This window comes from Helianthus annuus, chromosome 16 (assembly GCF_002127325.2).
Source record: "Helianthus annuus cultivar XRQ/B chromosome 16, HanXRQr2.0-SUNRISE, whole genome shotgun sequence".
Taxonomy (NCBI): domain Eukaryota; kingdom Viridiplantae; phylum Streptophyta; class Magnoliopsida; order Asterales; family Asteraceae; genus Helianthus; species Helianthus annuus.
In genome coordinates, this window is record NC_035448.2 from 110,357,020 (window position 1) to 110,383,190 (window position 26,171).

At 40.6% G+C, this 26,171-nt stretch overlaps 1 protein-coding gene across 4 annotated transcripts; it reads right to left on the bottom strand.

Annotated features, from left to right (window-relative positions):
* Positions 1 to 836: 836 nt before the first annotated feature.
* LOC110889328 (conserved oligomeric Golgi complex subunit 3) lies at positions 837 to 14,138 on the bottom strand. 4 transcript variants are annotated; one of them, XM_022136843.2, is made up of 27 exons: positions 13,905 to 14,138; positions 13,656 to 13,814; positions 13,444 to 13,540; positions 11,029 to 11,112; positions 10,830 to 10,931; positions 10,542 to 10,586; positions 10,329 to 10,403; positions 10,124 to 10,219; positions 9,805 to 9,882; positions 9,519 to 9,604; positions 9,170 to 9,236; positions 8,991 to 9,053; positions 8,789 to 8,890; positions 7,163 to 7,267; positions 6,969 to 7,061; positions 6,808 to 6,896; positions 6,285 to 6,504; positions 6,122 to 6,208; positions 5,057 to 5,185; positions 4,907 to 4,939; positions 4,024 to 4,110; positions 3,886 to 3,948; positions 3,582 to 3,698; positions 2,137 to 2,229; positions 1,926 to 2,051; positions 1,745 to 1,845; positions 837 to 1,192 (listed from the first exon to the last, which is right to left on the bottom strand). In XM_022136843.2, the coding sequence occupies exons 3-27, from the start codon at positions 13,522 to 13,524 to the stop codon at positions 1,063 to 1,065; spliced, it is 2,352 nt and encodes a 783-aa protein (XP_021992535.1). In that variant the 5' UTR covers positions 13,525 to 13,540; positions 13,656 to 13,814; positions 13,905 to 14,138; the 3' UTR covers positions 837 to 1,062. The 4 variants fall into 4 exon arrangements, with proteins under 4 accessions (XP_021992535.1, XP_021992532.1, XP_021992533.1 ...); XM_022136840.2 differs by having other exon boundaries at positions 10,830 to 10,937; positions 13,905 to 14,137; XM_022136841.2 differs by having other exon boundaries at positions 10,830 to 10,937; positions 14,025 to 14,131.
* Between the last annotated feature and the right edge of the window lie 12,033 nt (positions 14,139 to 26,171).

A 26,171-nucleotide genomic window follows, 5' to 3' on the forward strand; every position in this document is an offset into this window, starting at 1 on the left:
CTTTGTGACGCTGCATACACCAACACTCGTGGATTTATGACTCCCTACCGTAATACGAGGTATTGGTTAGCCGATTTTCGACGACAACGTGCGTTAACTAAGGAAGAAAAATTCAATCATGCACACACACAACTGAGAAATGTTATTGAGCGCTCATATGGTGTTTTGAAGGCAAGATTCTCAATCTTAAAGCAAATGGCTCCATTTTCTTTTCCAATACAAAGAGACATAGTGATTGCTTGCTTCGCCGTCCATAATTTTATAAGGAAATGCAATATTCATGATCAATTATTTATGGCCTATGGTGAGAACACTTTGTTTTCCGAAATACAAAGTGGAGAAAATGATGGGCAGTTCGTTCAAGACATAGAATGGGGTTCACAAGGCATTGAGTATATGAATACCTTACGTAACCAGATTGCTAGTCAACTATGGTCAAATGGTTCAAATTAAAATTATACGCATAATATTAATTTCTATTTGGATTGTATTATGTTTCCATGAACTTTGAAGAATTTGTGTAACTTGAATTTTCTAGTATATTTTGTATTTTTTTAAGTTATTCATCGTTTAGTACAGAGAACTAAACAAACAGCTATATTTCATTCAGCACAAAGTAGTTCAGAGGGGTAAAAATGTCATTTTACACAGTCATTCAAAGGTGTAACCAAACAACACTTTACTGGTTCAGCACTTATTAGTTCAGAGCCTCTTACCCATTCAGACCTCTTATTCATTCAGCACTTATTGGTTCAAAGCACTTATTGGTTCAAATGTTGACAAACAGCCCCAAAGACTAACCAATACAAATTATTCTTATGTTGTCACCGTTCAAAAATCGGAACGTTTATACTATACGCTCTATATAAATTTCAAAAAATCAATAATGGTGACCATGTTCCAATACATATAGCTCCGCCCTGGTCTTTACTCACGTTAGAATCGACAAAGAAATCTATCAACATAGAAGAAAATAAGTTGATAAATTTAACTGATAACAGGAAACCGAAAATGACGACTTTTGGAACCCTAACAGTTAATGAGTTCCCAATTATCAAAACTTTATACGAGATTATTGAGTTGTGATTCTAGCTCCTGTATAGACACCATCTTAATGTTGGTTATCTCTTCCTCAGAGTAGTCTTGTTTTAGCAGTTTTAGTACTTGTTCATGGGCTTCTATGATATTTGTCCTGCATCATCACACAAAGAAAATTGGGTCAATCCGACCCCGCTTGTTTAGACCCAAATCAAATACTTTCATGTATATCTAATTGGTTTGAGTAAATTGCCATTTTCGTTCTTGAGGTTTGGCCAGTTTTGTGACTTTCGTCCATAGGTTTGTTTTTTCGCATCTGGATCCAAAAGGTTTGAAATCTTGCCATTATCATCTAGCTCGTTAACTCCGTCCATTTTTCTCCGTTAACTCAGAGGTATTTGACTATTTTCGTATATCAAGTGAAAAAGACCGAAGTGCCCTTTAAGTAAATACTTGTACATTATGTTAAATGCTTGTACATAAAGTGAAAAAGACTGAATTGCCCTTTAAGTTAACAAAAAAGACGAAAATACCCCCTGAATTAACGGAGAAAAATGGATGGAGTTAACGAGCTGGATGAAAAATGGCAAGATTTCAAACCTTTTGGATCCAGATGCGAAAAAACAAACCGTTGGACAAAATTGGCATTTTACTCAAATGGTTTTCTTGAGTTGAAAAATCAAGAGAATGTAGATAAACATCTTACTTGATTGGTTTGAAAAGTATTGTTCGGGTGGATGGATTTTGCAGATAAAGCTTCATTTTTTCCATAACTCTCGGCAACTCGTTCTGCATAGCTGCATTCACCTGTACAATAATATAACATTTGTAACACATTTTAAAATTTCTTTTATAAAGAAATTGGATCAATCATTTTAAGCATATACCTTTTGGACAATTTCTGCAACCTTATCTGGTGTAGCAAAAGCTTGATCCTTGAGTGGTTTTCCCATAGCTGACTCTAACTTCTGATTTTGAGCGCCTGACGACAATGCAACTTTGACAGCTGTCACCTTCAAGAAAAAAAAAACGATATTAATGAATTTTGAAGTCTTTTTTTTCAATATTTTCCGAATGAAAAAAGATGACTAAATTAACCTTTGTAACAAAGGATAGCATGGGATCTACAACTGATTTAGTTACTGACATGATGAACTCTTCACATGTGGCTTTGAGATTTTTCTCCAATTCCTGCATGCAAATATCAAAAACAGACATATTAGAAACTGAAAAAAAAATTAAGTGATATATATGTAGTTTACGATGTACATGTATGTAACCCGTCGATGTACATATAGTTTTTTCAATTTTCTTTTATTTAGGTAAAGATTAGCAACATATAAATAAAAGTAAGAAAAAAATTTAAAAATTTTGCTTAGTTGATAGTGGTTCTCTCGGTTCGCAAATCTCCCTTGGGTTCTCATTTGATCCTAATCCTATATATATAGGGAGAGGATCATGAGAATACTTAAATGTGAGAAAACTAAGAAACTACCAAAAAAGCTTAAAACATATTTTCTTTAAACATATTTTTGGCTGTAAGTCTAGCGTTTTTAAGATAAATTTTTTTTTTGAAAAAAAAAAATAAATTAGTATTAGGGTGGAGGGTATGATTCAAACACTTTAGGGTGTTTGAGTTACCGTCTAGCCAATCATCTCATGCCATGTCAACTCCCCCCCCCCCCCTTCACTCCCCATTTTCTACTCAAACACTAGGGATGATTCAAACACCTGGAGAGTGGTAAAAAAATTAAAAAAAAAATTATGATTGGTTGATAGGGGTTGGGACCCACCATTCACCCTCTCTCTCCCACCTCTCCTCTTCTTCACTGGTTCGGTGAGTATACACCGAAATTGCAAGTCCCCACTCACCATTCAAACACCAGCGATCATTCCCCCAGCGGCAAACTAGGTCCCCGATCCCACTCCCCGCAATCACTCCGACCCCCCTTACACATGTGCAACATATGTTATGTTGCACATGCAATTTAGCTTTAGGGTTTAGGTTTAGGTTTTCGGTTTTAGTTTAGCTTTTAAGGTTAGATTTTTGAGGAGTTTAGGTTTTAAGTGGGGTTAGGTTTTTCCGTAGTGTTACACATGTAATACTATTTTAAAAATGTAGATTTACAGCCAAAAAATGTAAAAAAAAAAAGTTTTGGCGTGTTTTTTTAAGCTTTTTTTGGGAGTTTTTTTAGTTTTCTCATGATCCATCCCCTATATATATTCTAGGGAAGGATAATAAGAAAACCCTATTGAGTTCAAAAAGCCTAGAAAACCAAATAAGAGTTATTGATTAGTTATGATCTATGATGAATATTAAATCACTTTTACTTTTTGGATAAAAATAGTTATCAGGTACAAAAAGGGTATATATCTGGATATTTTCTAAAAAACAAAGATTATAAAAAGTAAAAAGAAAAATAAATGGTAATTTAAGAACTGATTAAGACTGTTTAGCCAGTTATATCTTATCAGGAATACACACTAAATTAACCGATGATTGGTTTGGAAGCAATAATAATCAACTAAAAGAAATTGTATACCTTCTTTGCATCAATTTGACTTTCCAAAACTCGAGGGGACAGTGTCCTTGCCAAAGAAGTTGACCTTGACCAGTCGAATAGCGAGGTTTGACCTCTAAGAATTCGTCTCAGATGCTCCTGGGAACATAAAAATCAGTACAAGCTTCTAGATTCTTCTGTGGTGCATATATACAGCATAATAACTACAATAGATGTGATGAGCATTCCACAATAATTATGCAATCTTGCAATGTTATAATCCCTAATTTAATTAAAAAAAAATTAATCACATACGAATGAAAGAAAAGTTGAAGCAAATACTAACCAACAAATGGGAGAAATCCAGTTCCTTGTGTGTGACTGAGAATTCGATGTCAAAAGGTGCAATCTAAAAGTCATACACAAAACTTAGTACTAAGAAACTAATACGATAATATTTGGAAAAAAGGAGGTTGTTCAAGACCTGTTCTCTTAAGATAAGAAGATGCTTAATAAGAAAGAGTTGTCCATCCATTTGTGATGATCTTTTTGCAACAAGTTTGCTTGCTTTCTGTAGCAGATAAATTTAATGAGCACACAAAATCAATAAATAAATTTGAACTATCAGTATATGTAGTCACTAATTTTGAACAAAAAAGTGTTTCAGGTCAAATATAACCTAAAAAACTGGTCAAAGAGTTAAAAGTTGTCCAAAGTGGTACTTTCAATGCATAGAACCACCTAAATCGTTGTATTTAAAAATTAAATTTCAACTGAAATAATAAACTTTGTAACCGCATTTGCCACACTAGTTATATATAAGCAAAACCAAAATTATGGACAGTGTGTGTTTAGGATTATAGCCCAACTCAACCAGAAACGTTTTGACCAATACGATAAGTATCCGTCTTAGTTCTTAAACCATAACCCTACCTGCCCATTTTAGCTATAACTAGGGATGTCAATCGTATCGGGTTGGCGGGTTAACGGGTTGAAATGTGCAACCCGAACCCGACCCATATTATTATGTGTCAAAGATTTCAACCCTAACCTGCACACACATAGATTCGGGTCAACCTGAACATGACCCGTTTAACCCATTTTTAATGAGTCATACATGTTGACGCGTTATAAGCGAGTTGTTGGGTTGTAAGCAGGTTACCGTTAACGTGTTTAATGGCCTTTTTTTATACAGGTCAACCCGAACCTGAACTGTTTTTAATACGGGTCAACCCGAACCCAACCTGTTTTTTACGGGTCGTGTTAGTCGACCCAAAACATATTTTTTTCGTGTCGGGTACGCGTCGGGTCAAGAATTGCCTCCCCTAGCTATAACCATGCAAAGCTAAAGCAACTCAGTAACTTACTTGGATAGATACAGAGCAAAACTCAACCGCTTCCTGAAGGATGGAGAAAAAAAAAAAGCAATTGTCATTTTAATTAAAAATATATAGAATTTGAAAAATGTGGTGATGAAAAACATTCACATCACGAGACGCATAGGGGGTTGCTCATACCTGTGCTAATCCAGTAAAAACAGCTTGCTCCAGACAATTATACAATTTGGAAAGACAGGATACGGTTTTCTCAAGCGGAGGGTACCACGTCTTGAAAGCATCTAAACTCTGGTCGAGCAGCAAATTTACCTTTACATCAATTTAAAATTACTATTAAACAATAGAAAAAATAACAAACACTCTATGAAACAGAAGGTTGTGTGGTTTGGCAGGTACAGCTTCTAGTTATCAAGAGGTAGGCTGCGTCTATGAATTACCCCTTTTCTTTCCCTTTTTTAGAGTAAAGTACACGGATGGTCCCTATGGTTTACTAAAATTTTGGATTTCCCTAGCTTTCCAAAAGTACACAGATGGTCCTTGTGGTTTGCACTTTGTAACGCAGCAGTCCTAGTTTTTTTTTCCAAAAGTACATGGATTGTCCCTGTGGTTTGCACTTTGTACCGCATTTAGCCCCTAACTTAGATGTGCTAAAGCCTTTAGATTTGTTGGTTGGGGACTAAATGTGTTACAAAGTGCAAACCATAGGGACCATCTGTGTACTTTACTCCTTTTTTTAAATTCCTTGTTCCTTTGGTTATGATAAAATCAAATAATTTTGCGAGATAACTCGCTTTTCTTTTTCAGAATTTTCCTTTCTTTTCAACTCCTCTTGGTATGACAATATTAAAATAGTTTTGTAAGAAACTTTTTCGAAAAAAAATTATTACATAACTAAGGTTATATGTTTGAATAATCAAACCAATCTATCTGTATATCAATTTGAAAATAACTGAACAGTTAATGCTTTATTTTTCCTTCTCTGACCACCTAAAAAGTATAATTACAATTTTTTTTAATTACAATTTTTTTTACATATTTCCCCTTGTAAAAGTCATTTCTTACATATTTCCCCAATGGGATTTTTTTTCTTCATATATAATAATGCTAGGTGACTTGTTTATCATTTTATTCACTTGTTACCTACATCGATACTACTGTAAAAGTTGGGTTCACAAATTGTTTTTTTCTGAATATTTACTAATGTTAAGTGGGATAGATGTGGTAACATGAATTTAATAAACTTACAGAACTGGGATCAGATTTGGTCTCAGCGGATCGTTCCAGCTTTCCAGGGTAATCTAGATCTTCATCTACAGGCAGATAATTTGCTATCTGAGACAAGCACACACAAGAGTTCAAACAGCAGAAAACGTATCCAACCATATGAAATTATGAATATAAGACGTACCTCATCACGAATGTGAGTTCGAGCACGAAAGGTTAACCTTTCGTGAATATCTGCTAAAATTCTGTCTAACGTAGGACGTATTCCAGCCAAAGATTCACCCCGCCTGCTGAGTTGTTCTCCTATGACTTCTATTTTAAGAATATCCACAAGTTCACAAAGAATGTCCAAATTCATTTCATGAATAAGCTTCGGTCGTAGGGTATCATACAAGTAAGTACATCTGCAAAGCATTTACTAGCATAAGATTCCATGAACAGAGAAATATAATGCAGGTTTGCTAGACATTTGAACTTTATAACTTTATGAACAACATTTATTTAAAAATAGATTTTGATAGAGCCATATTACAAGTGAATCTACAGGTTATAATGGCATTGTTCTTCTAGATGAAACACTAAGTTTGTTACTAATTTTATAAATGAAAACCAAAGAGACGTAATTAAGTGCATAGGTCAACTGTAAAGTAATTAAGTGAAAGACATACAATACGCCAAAGAGACGTAGGTTATGCAATGGAACTTACAGAGGATCTACCAAAGGAGCCAAACTTGAGATATCCTCTGAAGTTGACGGAAAGAAATGGTCAAACAGTTGATGTTCCAGCTGGCAAACCTGTCAAAGAATTACGTACCATGTTATTCCTTTTGGCTTGCGAAAACAAAATATAAAGATCCTCACAATTACCTGCATCAAGTATGCACACCCAGATCTCGTTATTGAAGGTAATGTCTCCTTTTTGGAATATTCTGAAATCCTTTCCGATACTATGCCTTTTACCTACATGATATAAAACAGAGGAATAATCGTAATAGCATCAAACAGAGAAGACGTGATAAACTGACAAAAATAATACATAAACGAAAATTTTATCCACTGACCAAAGATAGCCGCTGTTCACAGTATATTTTGTGACATTCTGAAAGAAGTTGAACATACTCTTTCCTTGAAGATCTTCTCTCAATTTCCTCTAGTATTGGTTTAAGCTGCATATCTAACTAATATTAGGCTCATCCAAATGCAGTTAAAAATGAAGTTATGAGGTTTGTTTCACATTAGCAGACTCTCCTTTTCATTCCGACTGCATATAGACCACAACACAAAACTCAAATTGTACACTAGCACGAGCTTAGGTTCATCTTATATATATTAAAACTAGTTTTTTACACACGCCATGCGTTGCGGCGGCGCCGTACGCGAAATGATAATGTATAGACTACAATTGGCCAGACTTGTTTCCGAACTAAATTTGCTTCAAAACGTATGATAACTCAAATTTATATCGTTGAATTAAAACATATTACATGTGACCCGATTTGTTTCCAAACAAAATCTACGTCAAAACGTAGTCCAACTCAAAATGTACATAAACAACATTTTATGATTGACCCGACTCGTTTTCAAACAAAAATTACCTTAAAGCGTAGGCCATCGGGGGGCATATATGTGTGGTATGCGCATATAACGTATATATGTGTGGGCCATCGGGGTGCAAAAGTGAAAGTGCACTAATTTTAACGTTATTTTACTAATTTCGTGAAAATAACGTTAAAAGCGGGGGACGGTTAATCATGCATCATGTGGTGGCGTTGATAGCTGAAAGACAAAAGGGTACATGCACTAATCGGTCTTTGTCCCGATTGCTGAGTGTTATGCGCCTTATGTCCAAGGCTTGATGCAAAACTACTATCGAGCCGGGGTCTCACTGGAAGCAGCCTCTCTATTCCTATTGGGTAGAGGTAAGTCTGTCTACATCTTACCCTCCTCAAACCCTACCTTAGCTTTGCTATTGGTGGGATTTATTGAGTATGATGATGATGATGATGATGATGACGTCCATAAAAAAACGTAAGAAATTAGTTTTAAGGTAAGCCTGAAACTTTAGAAACTTGAGGGGTTAAAGTGACATTTAAAAAACTAGAGGGTTGCTTTTGAGATCATAGCAAAGTTTGGGGGTAGAATGGGTTACATGCCAAAAGTTTGAGGGTTAAAGAGAAGTTAGAAAGTATGAGGGCCTTTTTTGTCAAGTAAGTAAGAGGATCATTTTTGTCAAGTAAGTAAGAGGATCATTTTTGTCAAGTTAGAAATTTGAGGGGTGAATTTTGTTAATTTAGAAAAGTTAAGGGATGATTTTTGTCTAATCAGAAAGGTGGTCGGCACCGACCTTTCAATTTAAGATTTATGTAATACACAAAAATCATTCAAAATTTTATTCAAGTTATTCGCTAACGGCGATGCTAGAACTAAAGCAGAATCTCAGATAGATAAAGGTACCCGTGGTTAGAAGATACTTGGTAAAAAACCATATAATACACAGATGGAAAAGTTAGTTCAGAGCTTGAGATTTCCTAGCATGATAGCTTACATTTGTTTTTGTTCTTCTACCAAACATCAGATGGATATGATTTTTTTGTAAGGAGTTGCAAATATCTAAGGTTGATAAGCCCCTTATGCTGACATAAATTCTTGAGCCAATAGATAGGATCATACAGAAAGTAAGTGATTACCTCACTTGCAGCTGCCTTGAAGCGAACATAAATGATAGAAGCCTCAACACCCTCAGAAATAGCTGATTTGCTGCCACCGCTACCCCGAAGGGCTGTTTGGACCTGTCCAAAAAGGGAAATTATAATATTATCATATTAATAATAATAAACTTTGATTTTTTTCCATTACATTAAAGTAAAATCGATATGAGAGATATTTTACCTGAGAAGTGCTGCTTTTGAGAACAGATAGAACATGAGCACGTATCATTCCAAGAGCTCGAGACTGTAATTACATTAATTTGATATAATCTTAAGAATGTAAAAAACATAAAGCAAATTCAAGATTTCAAATTGGGGAATTAAGAGATACATTTATAGAAGAGAATGTGTGTTACATACTTGAAGTTGACGAAACTTGACTAGATAAACATTTGACTCTGCGTACTGTGGATTATTTTCAACATACCTAAAAGAGTATAAGTGAAGAGGAATTCAAATAAACTATAGCAGTATAATATTAATAGTTATATTTTGCTAGACATTCTATTTTAATTAGGATTAATTTAGTCTCTTACAAGAGAATTTTTTAGTTTCCATTTTTAGCTCTAGTTTTGTATATAAATAGATGAACCGCCTCACAAGTCACAATCAATTCATTTTTATTTTGGGGTTGACTAAATACATAATCAACTGATGCACAAGCTTATGCATAAGAACTGGTATCCTGACCATTGAGAAATTTACTTACGAGATGCAATCATCAAGCTTTTTAAGCTGTGGAAGAAAGTTTTCACTTGCAACATTTGTATTTGAAGAATAAAAGCTGGCAGCAACCTGCAATACGCAGAGTATGACCAAAATCGATGCCGTTAGCCATGTGTATGGATGAAGACTCGGTTTAAACAAATACTTTCTTAGAGTTGACTCGGCTATAAATAATATTTATACTATATTAGACATTGACTCACACAGACCTACGTTACAGAACACGGTGCTGACGGCTTACAAGAAGCACACATAGATTCATGACTTACGTTTTCTAATTCATCAAAATAACTGAGTTTACTTCGAAGAGAATCTGCAAACTCGATCAATCTTTGCTTCTCTATTACCTGCAATGTAGACATGAAAGTACAAGATGAATTAAAAGATTCTCTATTTTTCATTAAACTAAAAACACAAAAACATGAGTTTCGTAGTGAGGAAACTTAGCCTATGAGCTTGAGAGAGTGAGGAAAAAAGTTAATCTCACAAAATACTTATCAGTCACAAAAGTTTGCAATTTGCATTGTCACGCCCAAACAAAAAAAGTAAAGAAAAAACAAGCTTTAAAGGGGAGAAACAAGACCACACCATTCGATCGCATGCATCATGAAGAGTTTTGGTCTTCGTTGCTACAACTTGATGTTGCATTTGTAGCTCACTGAACAGATCAAGAGTTTCATCCACCTGAAAGTGTGGTGGTTAAGTTGACTGGTCAACTATGTTTTCCTAGCAAAAAATAGTGGTATATTCCACTTGGAAAATTAAAGAAATGAAGAGATTTATAGAAGTATACCTGCTGAAGAATACCATCACATGTTTGTATCCTCTCGGTTAAGGTGTTCACATATTGCTGATACTTCTCTTCTGTCTATGGAATAATACAGATCAGATTATAAGGGATAAGAATTCGGCCTATGAAATAACGTAAATCAGATAATAAGGGAAAGCCAGTGGTTGCTAAAAGACAAACAAGAACGCAGCATGCAAAAGAGAAAATGTTACTAACCTCTGATTTCATTGCTGCTTCAAGATCTGTAAACCACTTGTAAAACTGTATCAAGGTGAATGAGCATCCGTTAAGTCTTTATTGAAGTACCTTCACATTCGGTTTACGAATATAGCTTTTACAAGCTTTCTATACATCAGAATGAAATGGATATCTTTGTTCTCACACTACTAATCCAACAAGTTTTATTGTAAATAATTTACTATATAAATTTATATTCTTTGTCTAAGGGGATGCTGTTATTATACACATCAAGAATGAATAGCCGGTATGAGACGTGTTACATACCTGGTTTGTATTGACCAGAACACTATTTATTTCTCCGGATTCTTCCACAGTTCCAGGCTTTGTAGAAATAGTTAAGCCATTATTTTCTTTGGATATATTTTCCTGCGACTGTAAATCATTATATTGATTTCAGTGTGAAACAATTATGCTATAAACGTAATCCGCATCCAAGTAAAATTTTACACACGCAAAACCTTACCAATACGGAAGGAAATGGCCGCTCCACAACTGCATGAGAGAGTGCTATTATTGCTGCTTGTTGCTGCTCAGTCAGTGGAGCATTCTGTCCAATAAAAACAAGCATTGGGTAAGCACCAATAACCAAAGAAGTGGTGAGAGAGAATACGCTATCGCATACAGTCTATACATATACATACAATATCGCCAACAGAAACAAATATTCCAAACTCTATCTAGATTTGAGAGTTGACAAGCAGATATTTATCTCTGGATCAATGTGCAGCTATGTATGAAAGATGCTGTAAATTTAGAGGGATTTCCCATGCTCAATGTATAATGTATCAACAAGACAAGTAAACATATATATAAACACACATGCAGAAAGTCGAAAGCCTTATCCCCATAAACTATCTAAACATAATATGTCATGTTCCACTTCCCTCCTCTATCATCTACCAGTCAAAATGTGTAATAGAGTCGAGTGGGGTCCCAAACCCACCATAAACCGATTGTTTGTATATATTTATAACAGATAATCGACCCTTTAATTACATACGGTTCTGGTCCATGATTTTTACGGTTTGGGTCCAAGGTTCCGGTGGGTAAGAACCCAAAACGCTCACCCCTAGTTATGGATAAAATAAAATCTAACTGAAATTTTGACCCGTTAATAGGTTACCGATAATTTTGCGTCCATATGAATGATACATCACTAGGAGTCGCCATTTAGCTTGAAGATGGTTTATCAGCATCCTATACAAAGAATAATATTGGTAGCAGGCACAAGTGTGTGCAGGTATTATTGGCTGCTAAAAAATAAAATAAGTAAGTATACAGACAGGTTAATAAAATAAGTGTGTGCAGACATTTTTGGCTGCTAAAAAAACTATATAAAATAAGTAAACAGACAAATTTAATAGCATGTGAGTATATTGATGATCCTGATTGCTTCAACCATTATCTTGCATCTTGATTATGTTATTTATAGACATGTATTACCTTACTATTCCGGAGAGGAAGATGGTAAGTGTTTAATACTTATACCTCACAGTAAAAAATATGTAGCCCACACCAATAATCAATTCAGTTGATGCATGTCTAGCATATAACCAAAAACCTCTGTTGTCAAGGCTCACCCAGGCGCAGGCCTAGGCCCACTTTTCAGGCCCAGCGCACCCTTCTCGCTTCGCTTCAAAAAGCCCACTTTCAGGCCCTCAGGCGCATTTTTTAGGCCAAGTTCCAACGAAATTTGGCCAAAAATCGTCCGAACAGGCTTGAACAGGTCTGAAACAATTATATTAACCATTCCAACTTAAAACAACCTAAACTAGCCCTAAAGAAGCCTGCATGTTTAAAACCCCTAAAAACTGTAACTTTAGACTATACAACTTGCCTAAAAAAGCCCTTACTTTTTACGGCCCTTGCACTGAGGCCCAAGGCTCACCATTGTGCCTTGAGTGCGCCTTGTGCCTTTGAAAACTATGCCAAAAACCTCTCTCAAAGTTCCTTTGCAACAAAACCCTTAATTTTATGTTCCCATGCCAATGTACCATCACCAAGTTATCATGTTCTTCAGTTCTTCTATATACATGGGGTAATAGCATTTTTTCATTATGTTTCCTAGACCACCTCATTATTTGTAGAGGATCCGTAAACTTATATTGTGGAACCAAAAATATATTTATGAGCTCCTTATATTCTCAACCCTATACACAAATCTTCCAGACTTCCTACGAAACTCAACACTGAAATGTTAGCACTCTGCAGTTGTTAAATGTTATGACTAAGATAAAGTTCCCTAGGTAGTTGGAACAGATTGTGCTTATGCATTCCGACAACATATCCAATTATTCAAATGTTCTTCAACTTCAACTTCTAATAAGATATCACTGATGTTATACATTGTTAAGCTTCAGACTCCCCCCAAAAAGAAGGACACACAGTACTAGATTCCCACATGTTTACTAATTACAATTACATATCTAACCAATCTCTACAACTTCTGGAAACCGATGTTCAACTTCACAATTCCTCACTCCGCAGAAACTGATCATCAAAGAAACTGACCCGAAATGAAGGCCCATATACCGCCACTCCATCACAATCCAACTATCCTACTTCAACCACCTAAATACACATAACAAACTCACACCACCAAAATCCAAATCCTCGACGGTATATTCAGCCTGCCCAAACTCACACGCACTAAGCAACACTGACCGCGCACAACGGTTTCTATACATAAATCCAGTAAATCACCTCACCTACATAATTTCAGTAACCAGAGCAATATTCTATGCATAAATCTAGGAAAACAAACTCAAGTTCATGCATATAAACGTTACTAACACATCAATTTCAATTCAAAACCCTAAACTACACAAGTGTAACTTCAATAAACGATCAAATACAATGCAAATTGACAAGATCAAACCTGTTCCCACGTAGATGCGAAGTTGTAGCCTCTGGAAACAGCTTCTGAACTCGGAACACCTGATCTGGTGGCTGTAGTCATTTCCGTATTTGTTTACCTGATCAACATTATCGTCAACAGTGAGATTTGAGAGAAAAACATATGAAATGTTGAGAATTGCTCAAGTGTAACTGAAATTTCATGAAGAAGTCAATGAGATCTGTAGTAATCACCTAATTCGCGCACAAATCCGATTCCAGATCTCGGAAAAGATCGAGTTTCGCGGCCAGATTTCTTGATTTTCTTAGGGTTCTTTTTTTTTTTCCTTATGAAATTTAACTTGGTTAGCGTATATTAATCTCGTTAGCGTATGAAGTTACCGGAAGTCAGATCTGAGTATGACGACAAATTGTAAAAATTGTTGTATAATTGGTCTAGAATAAGTAGTTTCAAAATAAGTAGTTTCAAAGAAATTAACAAACCTGGAACTCGAATTGAAATTGTAAAGTTATGATAAAATCTGGATTAATTTCTAAATAGTATTTGCGGGTTACACGTAATGATTTATCTGATGAGACAGAGACCACTCTTGTGTGTATCACCTTCTGTACGAACACACAAAACCAGAAATGATTCTGTAATATTGAATGTGATATCCCCTTGTAACCGTATATGTTCCTTTTGTGTGTATCACCTTCTGTACGAACACACAAAACCAGAAGTCACAAAACCGTAATGAATTGAATAAACTTAGGGCATGTTTGGGTAAGCTTATTGAAATAACTTATTGACTTATTGGTTTCTTGGAAAAGTCAGGATTTTGTGACTTATTGACTTATTGGCTTTTCTCCCTCACATACACCCTATTTGCCAAACATCATTTTAGAGCTTATGACTTTTCAAAAAGCCAATAAGTCAATAAGTTGTTTTAAAAAGCTTACCCAAACATGCCCTTATTCTGTGATATTGTGTGTATCGAGTGAATAAAGTAAAATAGAAGTCACAAAACCACAATTTCAACAGCCTCGTTATTCAGTCATATTGGCACAAAAGACAAAACATTTAATGGGCTGACCATTATTAGTTAATGTGATGGACTTTTGATAACTTTTAGTATAATGACTTTAGTTTTAAAATAGTTAAGCCCAACACAAATATTAATTAACAAATTATATATTATATATTATATTATATATTATATATTATATAACTATATTAATTCATAACATAACTGAGGAACAGTGAAATAACGGTAACCTCGTTACATGAACTTTATGGTTTTACAACTTCACCCTGACACTCTCTCTGACTATTCATTACCTACAAAATAGAGGGACATAGATTTCTAGAGAGAGTAAAACAAAGTGATGGAAGAGAACCCAACCATGGCCTCCGGCGGGTCTCCTCACTTCGCCGGTTAACGTCACTCCAACACCGGAAAAAAACCGATGGTGGCTAGGGTTATGGTGAGAAGAAGCCGATGATTGTTAGGCACACCCTCTAACGTCGCACCACCACGAACGGGTTCTGATACCGACAACACCACCGTCGGTGTCGAGAGTTCAGGCTTCCAGTGGCGGCTACGCTCCTGCGCCTCCGCCAAACGCCTCGCCGTCGCTGGCGTTTCTGCACTCCAGTCACCTCCTTCCTTCCGACAGTTTTTGATTGTATTAAGTGATGGAAAAATTAATTTTTAAGACATATTAATAAAACTGAAACCTTTGGAGATCTTACTAAAACTACATAATATTATAACACATTATACAGAAAGAATAAGTTTCCAACCCATCTATGATTTGTCCTCCGCCACTACTTTCCAGCTAAATTTCTGTATAGTTTCAAAACACTTTTATACATTTACGTTATAGTGAACAAGAAGGAAGGAGTCACCGGCGGGAGACAAATGAAGACAGGACAGCGGTGGTTAGTTGGTGGTGGTGGTTTGGTGGTTGCGGTGGCAGTGCTTGAGGTTGTACAGAGAGAGAGAGAGTAATTAAGGTGCTTAAGTGATTTTTCTAATAGCGATGTGAGCTCATGTTTTCTATACAGAGAGAATATTGATGGTTTTATGCTAAGCACATGGTTTTGTTTAATTCAATAAAATTTCTTTTGATGGGTCTAATAAAAGCTGGTTTTGTGAAAGTGTGAAGCAGCTGTAACATGTAATTCTATTACTTAAAATGGTAATAGTCAAATACAATTTTAAGATCTAAACGAGTTGTTGGACTTGGTTACTAAAGGAAGTTGAACCATGCAAGCTTGCTAACTTTTGGTATTTGTACATAAGCAGCTAGCCTTTATACTTTATATATTAGAACTGATATATTGTTTATTCAAAATAATCTTTGACATAATACAAAGTTGTATTAAATTTGATATCGTTAGTTATATTGAATACTCGTACTTAGAGATGAGATTGGTACAGTACTTGTATCCGTACTCATTCCGATACCGAAAATACCAATACTGAATTTGAATAAAACTAAGTACCAAATACTGTACCGAATATATTGGTACGGTACGTGATGAAACAATGGTTAACCAGGCAGGATTAACTCACTGATCTCGTCAAGAAGGGTTAATCCCTTCCTCTCGAGGATCGCTGGCTGGATCACCGGTGGGTTGATCTCCTACACAAGGAAACAAACCGTGACTCGTAACAAGGAGGATGGGGTGGGGGGTGCTCCTTGTTACCACTCTCTGGCGTGAGAATCAGTAATCTGCTTGGGAAGCAAAGTATGGTAGTAGTAGTAGTGAGAGAGTTGTGAAGCGATACCTCAAACCTGGTTTGGGGTTGGTATTTATAGCCGAGGAGTGAAGGAGGAGGATGATGGACAGACTGACGACGTGCTGCACCTTTGCAGGTGTGTCAGGCTTGTCGGGTGTGGAGGTTACGCCACGTCAGTCTGTTACTTACGTAGCCCTGACAGATGACTGTCATCGGTGCTACTTGCACTGTGGTGTCAGTCCCACTTGTTGGGCGTATAGGATGCGGTGCGAGCCGCATCGCTGCCTGCGGTAACATCTGATGTTACCGCGTCCCTTGCATGTGATCAAGAAATACGCGAGACGCGGTGCCAGCCGCATCGTCGCCTGTGGTGACTGTTGCAGCTTCCTTGTATTGATAGAAGTGTTCACTGGACGCGGTGCCAGGCCGCATCGCTGTGAATACTTCTGTTTTCATACACCAGATGTGATGCTATGCCGCATCACCCTACCGTTCTCATATTCCAGGTAAGTCCTCCTCCATCACTGGACAGATTGGATTCAACCACTGTGTCGATGCGTTCCCGCACGGACATAAGTAGGTTGTTAGCTAGTGGGGGTTTTGACAAGGGTAATGGTCACTCGCGGTCGATGCTGACGCGAGATCTGGGACCATACCCCTTCAAGTCCCCCCAGTCTAGTGTTGCTGCCATATGCAAGTTGCATGTGGGAGGAGTACTGGACTATGGTGTTTAGAAGGTAGTTTGGAGTCTGGAGAAGATCCTAGACCAAGTGGACGGTCTTTGCTCTTTGTAAATCAAGCTGGAGGTCTGGAAGGGTCATTTGATGCCCCTTCCGTACCGATGAGAATGATTCGTATGATGTGAAATTCTCAGCCTCGGGTTGGGTGCCACCTGTTGGTGTGTCGAACCAACCTGAGACCTTGCTGGGCGTATGCACAAACTTCGAACCAATCTCTGAGATGGTGGTTGAAGGTGTGCACAAACTTCGAACCAACCTTTGAAGTGGTGAATGAAGAAGAGAGTTTTCTGATGTCATGATTGGACATCAAATGATGATCCCTTTTGTGGGGTATTCATGTTCTTCCAGTTAGCTCTCTAGTAACCGCACGTCTTTTGCGGTTACCTCATTGCTTGACATTGTTGGCCACGGTTGTGGGAACAACGTTGAGTAATTGCGTCATTGTTGGCCATGTTTGGTCGAACAATTTGATTCTGGATAATGGTCAAATAAAGATGGTCATAGGCATGGTAGTGCCCACCATTGTTTATTCTATCCATCTTACAAGTAGGGTAACAAAGTCATAAGCAGACTTGTTACCGCTTGTTCGATCGCTTGTTGTTCGACGAGATCTTGTATGATCATTGGGGATCTCGTCCGCATCTCTTCCTTAGGCACCTTCCTTCACGCTCCAATACCGAGGAGTTTTCCTTGAAGTAGTTTCGTTCCTCGATGTGAAGACTTAGTTGTGGCTCTTCCGTAGCAACCGTTTGCGGAAGCTATGGTTGTGTCCGCAGCGACTCATGAGTGTCTGCGGTTTTGTCACCCCATATTCGCTTGAAACGGGTGTGTTGCTCGGATGTGGCTCTTGAAGGATCAGGAGTCAGGATTGCTGATGTGCGTACGCGTACATTCCCTTCCTTCTTCTCGTTAAAGAAGTTGTTTATGCACCCTCTGTGGTTGTGAACCGGACAGGAGGGATTTGAAGCTTGAAGAGAATGAAGGCAAGGCGGTTTACCTGTTTCTGAGATGCGGTTCAGTCCAAAAAACAACGCTGGTTCTGAGTATCTGACACACCTGTACGGGCTCGTGTGTGTCATCTCCGCATATTCCACGTGTGCTCGTGGGTATGTGCGGTCATGTTTATACCCCTTAACCATGGAAAGATATAATTTTTTGGCTATTTTATGGGGTATGTAAAAAAAACGACATGTGGTATGGGTTATGGTACGGTATACCAGAAAAACCGCATGCCGCTTATAATTTGGATAATGTAGTCGCTTTTTGTTGCATACGTGGCTGATCACACGTGTGAGTTAGTGGAAGTTGGTGAGATCTTTCTGGCATGTGCTGAAATGAAAGGACATTTGCACTGCCCGAGGCATTAAATGCACTGTAGCAAGGAGTGTAAAGGTCTCTCTTGTCAGGCGCGTGGGCGGCCACACGCGCGTGGTAACCGTCAGCGGAAACGGCGTTTGACACGTGGTGCCGCGTAATTTGCTCTTTTTGAACGTGATGATTCAGTTTCTCCCTCCGCATTAATTGCGATGGGTATATAAGGGGAAACCGTTCGTGGTTTCCCCTCACTCATTCAAAAATTTGAAAATTTTCCGGTGAGAGAAAGAAAGTTACTTTGTCTTCTCCGATCACTTGTTTGAAGTTGCCGGTGAGGTTTTTTGAGTTTTTCGAACTCATTTTGTTTCTCTGTCTTCTTTCCTACATTCTGTTAATGGCTGAACCATCGGATGTTCACCATGCTGAGGGTGAAAACCCTGAATCCTCGCCGCCGGTGGTGGCGGAAGAAGAGGAAGGGGGGCTCCCGGTGGTGGTTTACCGGTGCTAAAGTGGCCAAGGTCGTCGTTTAATCGTCTGATCCTTGACGTCCAGATGCCCTCGGAATATGGGGCCCTTTATCCATCGGAGGGTGACACCGGTGCCGATGCTCCGGCCGGTTACATTACTATGTGGGCAGATTTTTTTGGTGACTGTAATTTTCGGTTACCGTTGACTGTTTTCGTTGTTGAGGTTTTGGAGTTGTACAAGATCCACATTTCCCAACTGGGTCCGTTTGGTATGATCCGGATTCGAAATTTTGAATCAACTTTTCGTGCTCTTGGCATAGAGCCTTCTGTTGGAGATTTCCGACGTTTTTATCAAATGACGGTATCCTTGGGGTTCTTTTCTTTCCGGCAACGGGATGGTAGCCCCAAACTGATGACTCATCCCAAGTGTATCACGAAGTGGAAAATGAAGTTCTTTTATATCAAGGCTGCTGCAGTTGTTGCGAATATGACGTTTCGGAATGTGACCGAGACGATCATAACGGAAACCATTGCAGTCCCTAGTGTAAAGACGGTGGAGTGGTTTCCGCAGTTGCAGACCATTGAGTGGGTGAAGCTGAACAACACACAGCTATGGGTGTTGCGCATGATGCTGACAAGGATGAACAAGAAGTCAAGGCCCGTGGTGCGGGAGAAAAGTGTTGTTTTGTTCGATTTTTCTTATTCCCTTATGCGTTACTGACTTGCAAGTTTGCTATCAGAGGATGCTGCCCTATGGAGGATGTTTGCTCCGGATTTCGAGGGCAAGGTTGAAACAGTTGCTTGTGCGGATGATGAGGATGGGTTTAATGTCATCATCCGAGATAACTTCCGGGTGCCTACTGAGGCCGCGTTGGCAGTTGAATTGCCGTGAGGCAAAGGTATATTAAGGATTCTCTTTACTTGTTATGACGAAAATGGTTTCACCGACCCACCTTTTGGATGGTTTCCGTGCAGGTGATCTTGGGGCCTTAGGGGATCCTGACGCGAAGGGTGTGCCCAAGAAACAGGTGGTGAAAGGTGTGCGCTTTCGCCAGAAGAAAATAACAGAGGTTACTGTTGTGCCTCATCTGGTGCCGCAGGCGGCAGGTATCTCTCGCTCTTCTTTCCGTAGATACATGGATTACGTGATAGTATCTGATACCCTTGAGGGTTTGGGTGCTCCAGGTGGTGGTGCAGCTACGGGTGGAACCTCTGCGGGTTCGCAGTCTGCAGGTGGGAAGAGGCAAGTAGAGGAGACGGCCGCTGGTGCCGGTGAACCGAAACGTCGGAGGTTGCAGTCCAAGAGGGCTGGTCCGACACCAAAGAAACCTGCGGTTACTGTTGGTAAGTGTTTTATAGCTTGTCTCAAGTGTTATGCACACTTGTTTTTTTGATAGTTATTGATTTTTTTCTTTCTTTTGCAGAGCCTCAAGATAAAGATTTTTCTATCTTTGACGCTCCTTCGTCTCCCCCGCATACCACGGGTGCGGGTGCGGGGGTGCCTAAGGAACCTTCGGCGCCTTTTGTCAAGGTGGTGCCTGATCCAACCGTGCAAGCGGAGAGGACTGCGGAGAAGGTAGCGACCCAGATTTTCGATACCGTTGATTCCTCCAACAATCTGATCTCTCCAAATGAGGGTGACAATTTGGATCTACGGTTTTCCGATTCTGGGAAGCAAAAGTCTGACGCAGAGCCGCAGAAAACTGATGCTGAGCCGCAGAAATCTTCTGCTGGTGAGAAGGTTACCGGTACATCTTTCGGTGGTGCGGGTTATAATGGGCCTCCGATTCAGCCTGGGGAGTCTGAATTGGAGTATTATTACCGCACCTATACACAGGGTCGAAGTACAGTTTATCACCGACCCCGCTGGACTGTTATGCAAGGGGATGATATTTCCAACGATCCCTCCGCGTGCAAGGAGATTCTGGGTGGTCTGGGCACCCCATTTGAAGTTGAACATGCCCGTTATGCACCCCGTGAGCTGCGCATCAACCAACTTTCTACCATGCTAGTAGGAAGTTCCATAGTGGCGAACGCCATTTTGGAAGATTACAAGGCGTTAGGCCGCAGGGAGGAGGAAGTTGCTCGTTTGTGGGCCGAAGCAGAAGAGTTGGTGAAGGCTGCTCGTGCGGGTGCGGAGCAGCTTGAGAGGGATAGGGCTGCCTTTGAGAAGCAGAAACAGACGGCAGAGTGGGCTGCAACTGCTGAGTTAAAACAGGTTCGTACTCTTGCCAAGTTACTTTCTGAAGAGCGCAAGAGTTGGCAAGAAACTCTTTCTAGTGAGCGTAAGTCGTGGAAAGAATCTTGGGCCAAGGTGAATGAATCACTGTTTCGTGTTCGTCAGGAGTTGACGAATGCCAAAGCCGCGAACGCTGTTTTGGGCAAGGAGAAGGCTGTGGCTGAGGTGATTGCGGTTAAAGCCCAACAGGCGGAGGCCCGGGCTGTAAAGGCACTTGAAGAGGCCAAAGAAGCGGGGGCTGGTGCTGCAAAGGCCCTTGAAGAGGCTAAAGAGAGGGAAAGCCATGATTCGAAGGCTCTTCAAGAGGCGAATGCCGAGCAGACCCGTTTAAAGCAGGTTGTTAGCAGCCTTCAGGTATGATTTGTTTTTCCTGTTTTGTTTTTCCTCTTGTCCTTTGAAAATGTTTACTGATTTCATGTAAACTATTTCTTGCTTTTGAAAGGCTGAGGTTTAGACCCGCGAGGGTAAGCTCGCGGATATCACTGCCCGCGCGACGGTAGCGGAAGAGCGGGCAAATGCAGCTGTCGAGGCGAGGGATGCCTTGACGTCTTCGTTTAACCAGCTTGAGGCTGATCGTGAGTGGATGCGGTGTCACGGCATTGCACGTGTAAGTACTCCATGCCTTTGTGTTTACTTGGATTAGCATGTGAGTCTTATCATTCTTTTGTTGCAGATTGTTCAGGCTATCATGGATGCACCTGAGACCGCAACTGGTTTGGACTTGGTCAAGGAACGTGCCCGCGATGCCGGTTTTAAAGCTGGTTACAGCCGCTGTATCGGTCACATAAACGTCATGTCTAAAGGCGGTTATACTGAAGAGCGGTCCGGGTTTCGTGACGTGGACACCGAAGCGCTCCTTAACGCGGCTGTTGCCTCCTTTTACGATACGTCCCTCTCTTGCGTGGAGAAGCTGGACGAATGTTTAGAAGCTGCGGATTATGTAGACCGGTTGCGGATGCTGTATGCCGATGCAGAAGAGGAGAATCCTGCTGGTGGCGGCCAAGATGGCGCGGGTACCAGTGGTTCAAAATAGGGTTTAGGTTTGCATGTGTGCCCCTTTTTTGTTTTCCTCTTGTATATGTTGGAAACTTTATGTAAATCCGTTATGCACTGCGTGGGTGCCTGAATTTTTTGAATATAAAGTTTAACTGCTGCTCAATTTATACAAGTGTTTTTTCTTCTTGCATGTTTGAACGTATGTATGCGGAACTCTACCCATTGTGAATGGGGTTGAGTATACTCTATACCTTTGTCGTATAAGTATGCGTCAATTCCGTCATTTGCCCCCATTAGGGTTTTAGAATTGTGTAAGTTTTGTAAAAACTTGTATATCCGGAACTCTACCCATTTGTGAATGGGGTCAAGTATACTCTATACCTTTGTCGTATGAGTATGCGTCAATTCCATTGTTTACCTTTTTAGGGTTTAGGAATTGTGTAAGTTTTGTAAAAACTTGTCTATCCGGCCGGATAGACACTTAATATTCTGCCTTTTGCTGGCCTATTACAATATTTGTGTGTGGTTGGCACTTTGTGTGGGTATCGCGAATGAAGATTTTGCCAATCTGTTTTTGCGGATACCGCAAAGTGGAACACGCATTTGTAATAGTAGTAACAAACAATATTGCATTGAATTGCTCGTTTATTTAATTGCAAATGGCCTGCGGCCCGATAGGTTACATGAAAATGTAAAAACATGGCTTACATGTAACAGCGTCTAAGCTGTTGTGCATTCCATGTACGTGCGATAGGTTCGCCTTCTAACGTTTGCAACTTGTACGCGCCTTTTCCCGAGACCTCATTGATGAGGTAGGGTCCTTCCCACTTGGGGGTAAGTTTTCCTGGGCGTTCAGCATTAGATGCTTCATTGTCACGGAGGACGTAGTCTCCCGGGTTGAAAGTACAAACGCGGACACGCGAGTTGTAGTACTTTTCCGTTTGGATTTGTACTTAGCCTCATTGATGGCAGCGTTTTCACGCCTTTCTTCCAAGAGGTCTAAGTCAATCCTGCGTTCCATACTGTTGTCTATTTTTTCAATAGCCAACATTCTGGGTGAAGGGAGGCCTACTTCCGCGGGGATCACCGCTTCTGAGCCATAAACTAGGCTGAAAGGTGTCTCCCCATTGCTCGTTTTTGGGCTTGTGCGGTGAGCCCATAAGATACTTGGGAGTTCATCGACCCAGCCACGCCTGGCTGTTCCCAACCTTGCTTTGATGCCTTCGACTAGACTTTTGTTGATACTCTCAACTTGGCCGTTTCCTTGCGGATGTGCCACGGATGAGAATATATGTTCAATGTGTAGTTCTTCTAGCCATTTTTGAAATTCGTCGACAGCAAAGTTGGTGCCGTTATCGGTAACGATGCACATTGGTAGACCGAAACGGCAAATGATGTGTTCCCATATGAATTTCCGTGTTATCATAGCAGTGGTTGAGGCGAGCGGTTTCGCCTCTACCCATTTTGTGAAGTAATCAACCGCTACTATGATAAATTTGACCACGCCTGGTGCATCTGGGAAGGGTCCGACCACGTCGATTGCCCATTTCTGAAAGGGCCAGGCAGTGGTGACCAGGACCAAGTTGTTCTTGGGGCGCAATGTTTTTGGAGCGTGTCGCTGACAGTTAACACATTTGCGCAACTCTTTGACGGCGTCCAGGTGCATGCCGGGCCAGTAATACCCAGCATTCATGATTTTGGCCACTACCATGCGTGGTCCTGCGTGTATGCCGCACATACCCTCGTGTATCTCTCTGATGAGGTATGTGGCATCCTGGGGGTTGACGCATCGTAGGAGTGGCCCTAGGTATGATTTGCGGTATAAGATACCGTCTCCCATTTGATAATGGCATGCTTTATATTGTAGCTTGCGTGCCTCTGACTTGCTTTCGGGAGTCACACCTGATTGCAAATATGCAATAATTGGTGTCATCCAAGATGTTGTGCCGTGTTGGATGACATTGACCTAGCGCAGGGGTACTGAAGGATTTTGTAGAATTTCGATGCGTATCTCCTTTGCCAGGTGTTGGAAGCTGGTGGATGCAAGTTTTGAGAGTGCATCCGCGGATTTGTTTTTACTTCTGTTAATATGTCGGATATTAAATGAAGTGAACTTTGATGTTAGTTGCAGGGCTTGCTCGAGGTAGAGGATCATGATATCCCCCTTTGCGGCATAGTCCCCGCGTCTCTGTCCTGCAACCAACAAAGAGTCGACGTGTGCTTCCAGATGTTGCACGCCGAGTTTGACTGCTAAACGTAGTCCTGCCAGTAGGGCCTCATATTCTGCCTCGTTATTTGTGCTTTTGAAATCGAGGCGGATTGCATATGTAAGTTCTTGGCCATCATGGCTGACGAGTCGCAGACCTGCGCCTGCGCCTTCCTCGTTGGAGGCACCATCTGTAAAGAGTGCCCAAATCTCCGAGGAAGCTGGTGTTGGCGTAGGATTTTGTGCTGCTTCGCATTCTTGAATGCGATCGGCCGGTACCTCGGCGGCGAAATCAGCTAAGACTTGGCCTTTAATCGCGGGGCGCGGTCTATAGTTCAGCGTGTGGGCGCCCAGCTCAATTGCCCATTTTGCTAACCTCCCAGAAATGTCAGGTTTGGATAGGATCGGGCCGATCCTGTAATTGGCTAGCACCGTGATGACATGGTTCGCGAAGTAGCGTCGCAACCGTCTTGATGCGTGCACTAGTGCCAATACCAATTTCTCCATTATTGAATACCTTGTTTCTGGGTCGTTGAGCATCTTGCTGATGTAATAGATGGGCGTTTGAACTCCCTCCCGCTCCACTATTAGTACCGCACCTACTGCGTTGTCTGCGGCAGATAGGTATAGTATGAGTGGTTCATCCTTGCGTGGTGCGGTTAAAGTTGAGAGTTGCATCAAACACTCCTTCATTTCTCGGAAAGTGTTCTCCGCCTCTGCGGTCCATTGGAATTGTTCTTTCTTTAAAAAGTTCCGCAGGGTCTTGATGAAGGGATAGGACTTAGCTGCATGGTTGGCTAAGAAACTATTTAGTGCGGCTAGCCTGCCGGCCAGCCGTTGCATGTCTTTCATCGTTGAAGGCGATGGCATGCGCTCGATCGCCTGAACTTTCTCCGGGTTTACGTTGAATCCATCTTTAGTCACGATGAATCCAAGGAATTTGCCTTCTTCCATTCCAAACGAGCATTTCCCTGAATTGAGCTTTATGTTAACGCTTCGCAGAGTCTGGAATGTTCTTTCGATATCTGTGAGCATGGTATCTTCCTCCATGCTCATGACGACTAGGTCGTCCATGTAGATTTCGACACTTTTGCTTATTTGCCCGCGGAAAGTGTCGTTAATCAGTTTTTGGTAGGTTGCGCCCACGTTGCGCAACCCAAACGGCATTTTTGTATAACAGTAATTCCCGGTAGGAGTGCGGAATGCCGTTTTATCTTCATCCTCGATTGCCATTTGTACCTGGTGGTAACCTTTGTAGCAATCGAGGAAACACTTCCATTTGAATGGTGCGAGATTATCGACCTTTTCGTCGATTTCTGGAAGTGCGTAACAATCCTTGGGACAGGCTTTGTTGAGATCTTTGTAATCGACGCACATGCGCCAGCTCCCGGATGGTTTTTCTACCATGACTGGGTTGGACAACCAAGTCTGGTATTTAACTTCCCGCAGGATGCCTGCGGAGAGCAGTTCTTCCACCTGCTCTTGCATCGCCTGGTTTTTAGCGGATCCAAGGTGGCGTTGGCCTTGGATCACCGGCTTGATACCTGGCAAGGTATTCAAATGATGTTGCGCGATATCACGTGGGACCCCTGTCATGTCTGCGGGTGTCCTCGCAAAAATGTCTTGGTTCCTGAAGAGAAGCTGCTTCAGGTGCGCTTTGGTGGTCGGGGACAAGGCGTGACTCAATGTAACCTTTTGTTCTGGGTATCTCGCGTTGAGAACCCATTTTTTTGGTTGGTTGCTGGGGGTGGGCCTTGCGACCTTGGTTGGACGCATTTCGTCCGACATCATGACGTCTCTGCGTGCGTAGATTATCGCGATCCCCGATTCGGTTGGGAAACCGACCGCAGAGTGGGGGACGGACGTAATCATATTGAAATCGCCTTGGGATTCCCTCCCAAGGAGTACGTCATATCTGGAGGTGTGAGGTAAACCCATAAAGTTTACCTCTTCTGTTCGTGTGTGCCTTCCGCTGGTAAGACGCACAGGAAAGGTTATCTGGCCCAGGGGAAAGACAGTTTCCCCTGCGAACCCGGCCAACGGGTAATCTACTGCTTGC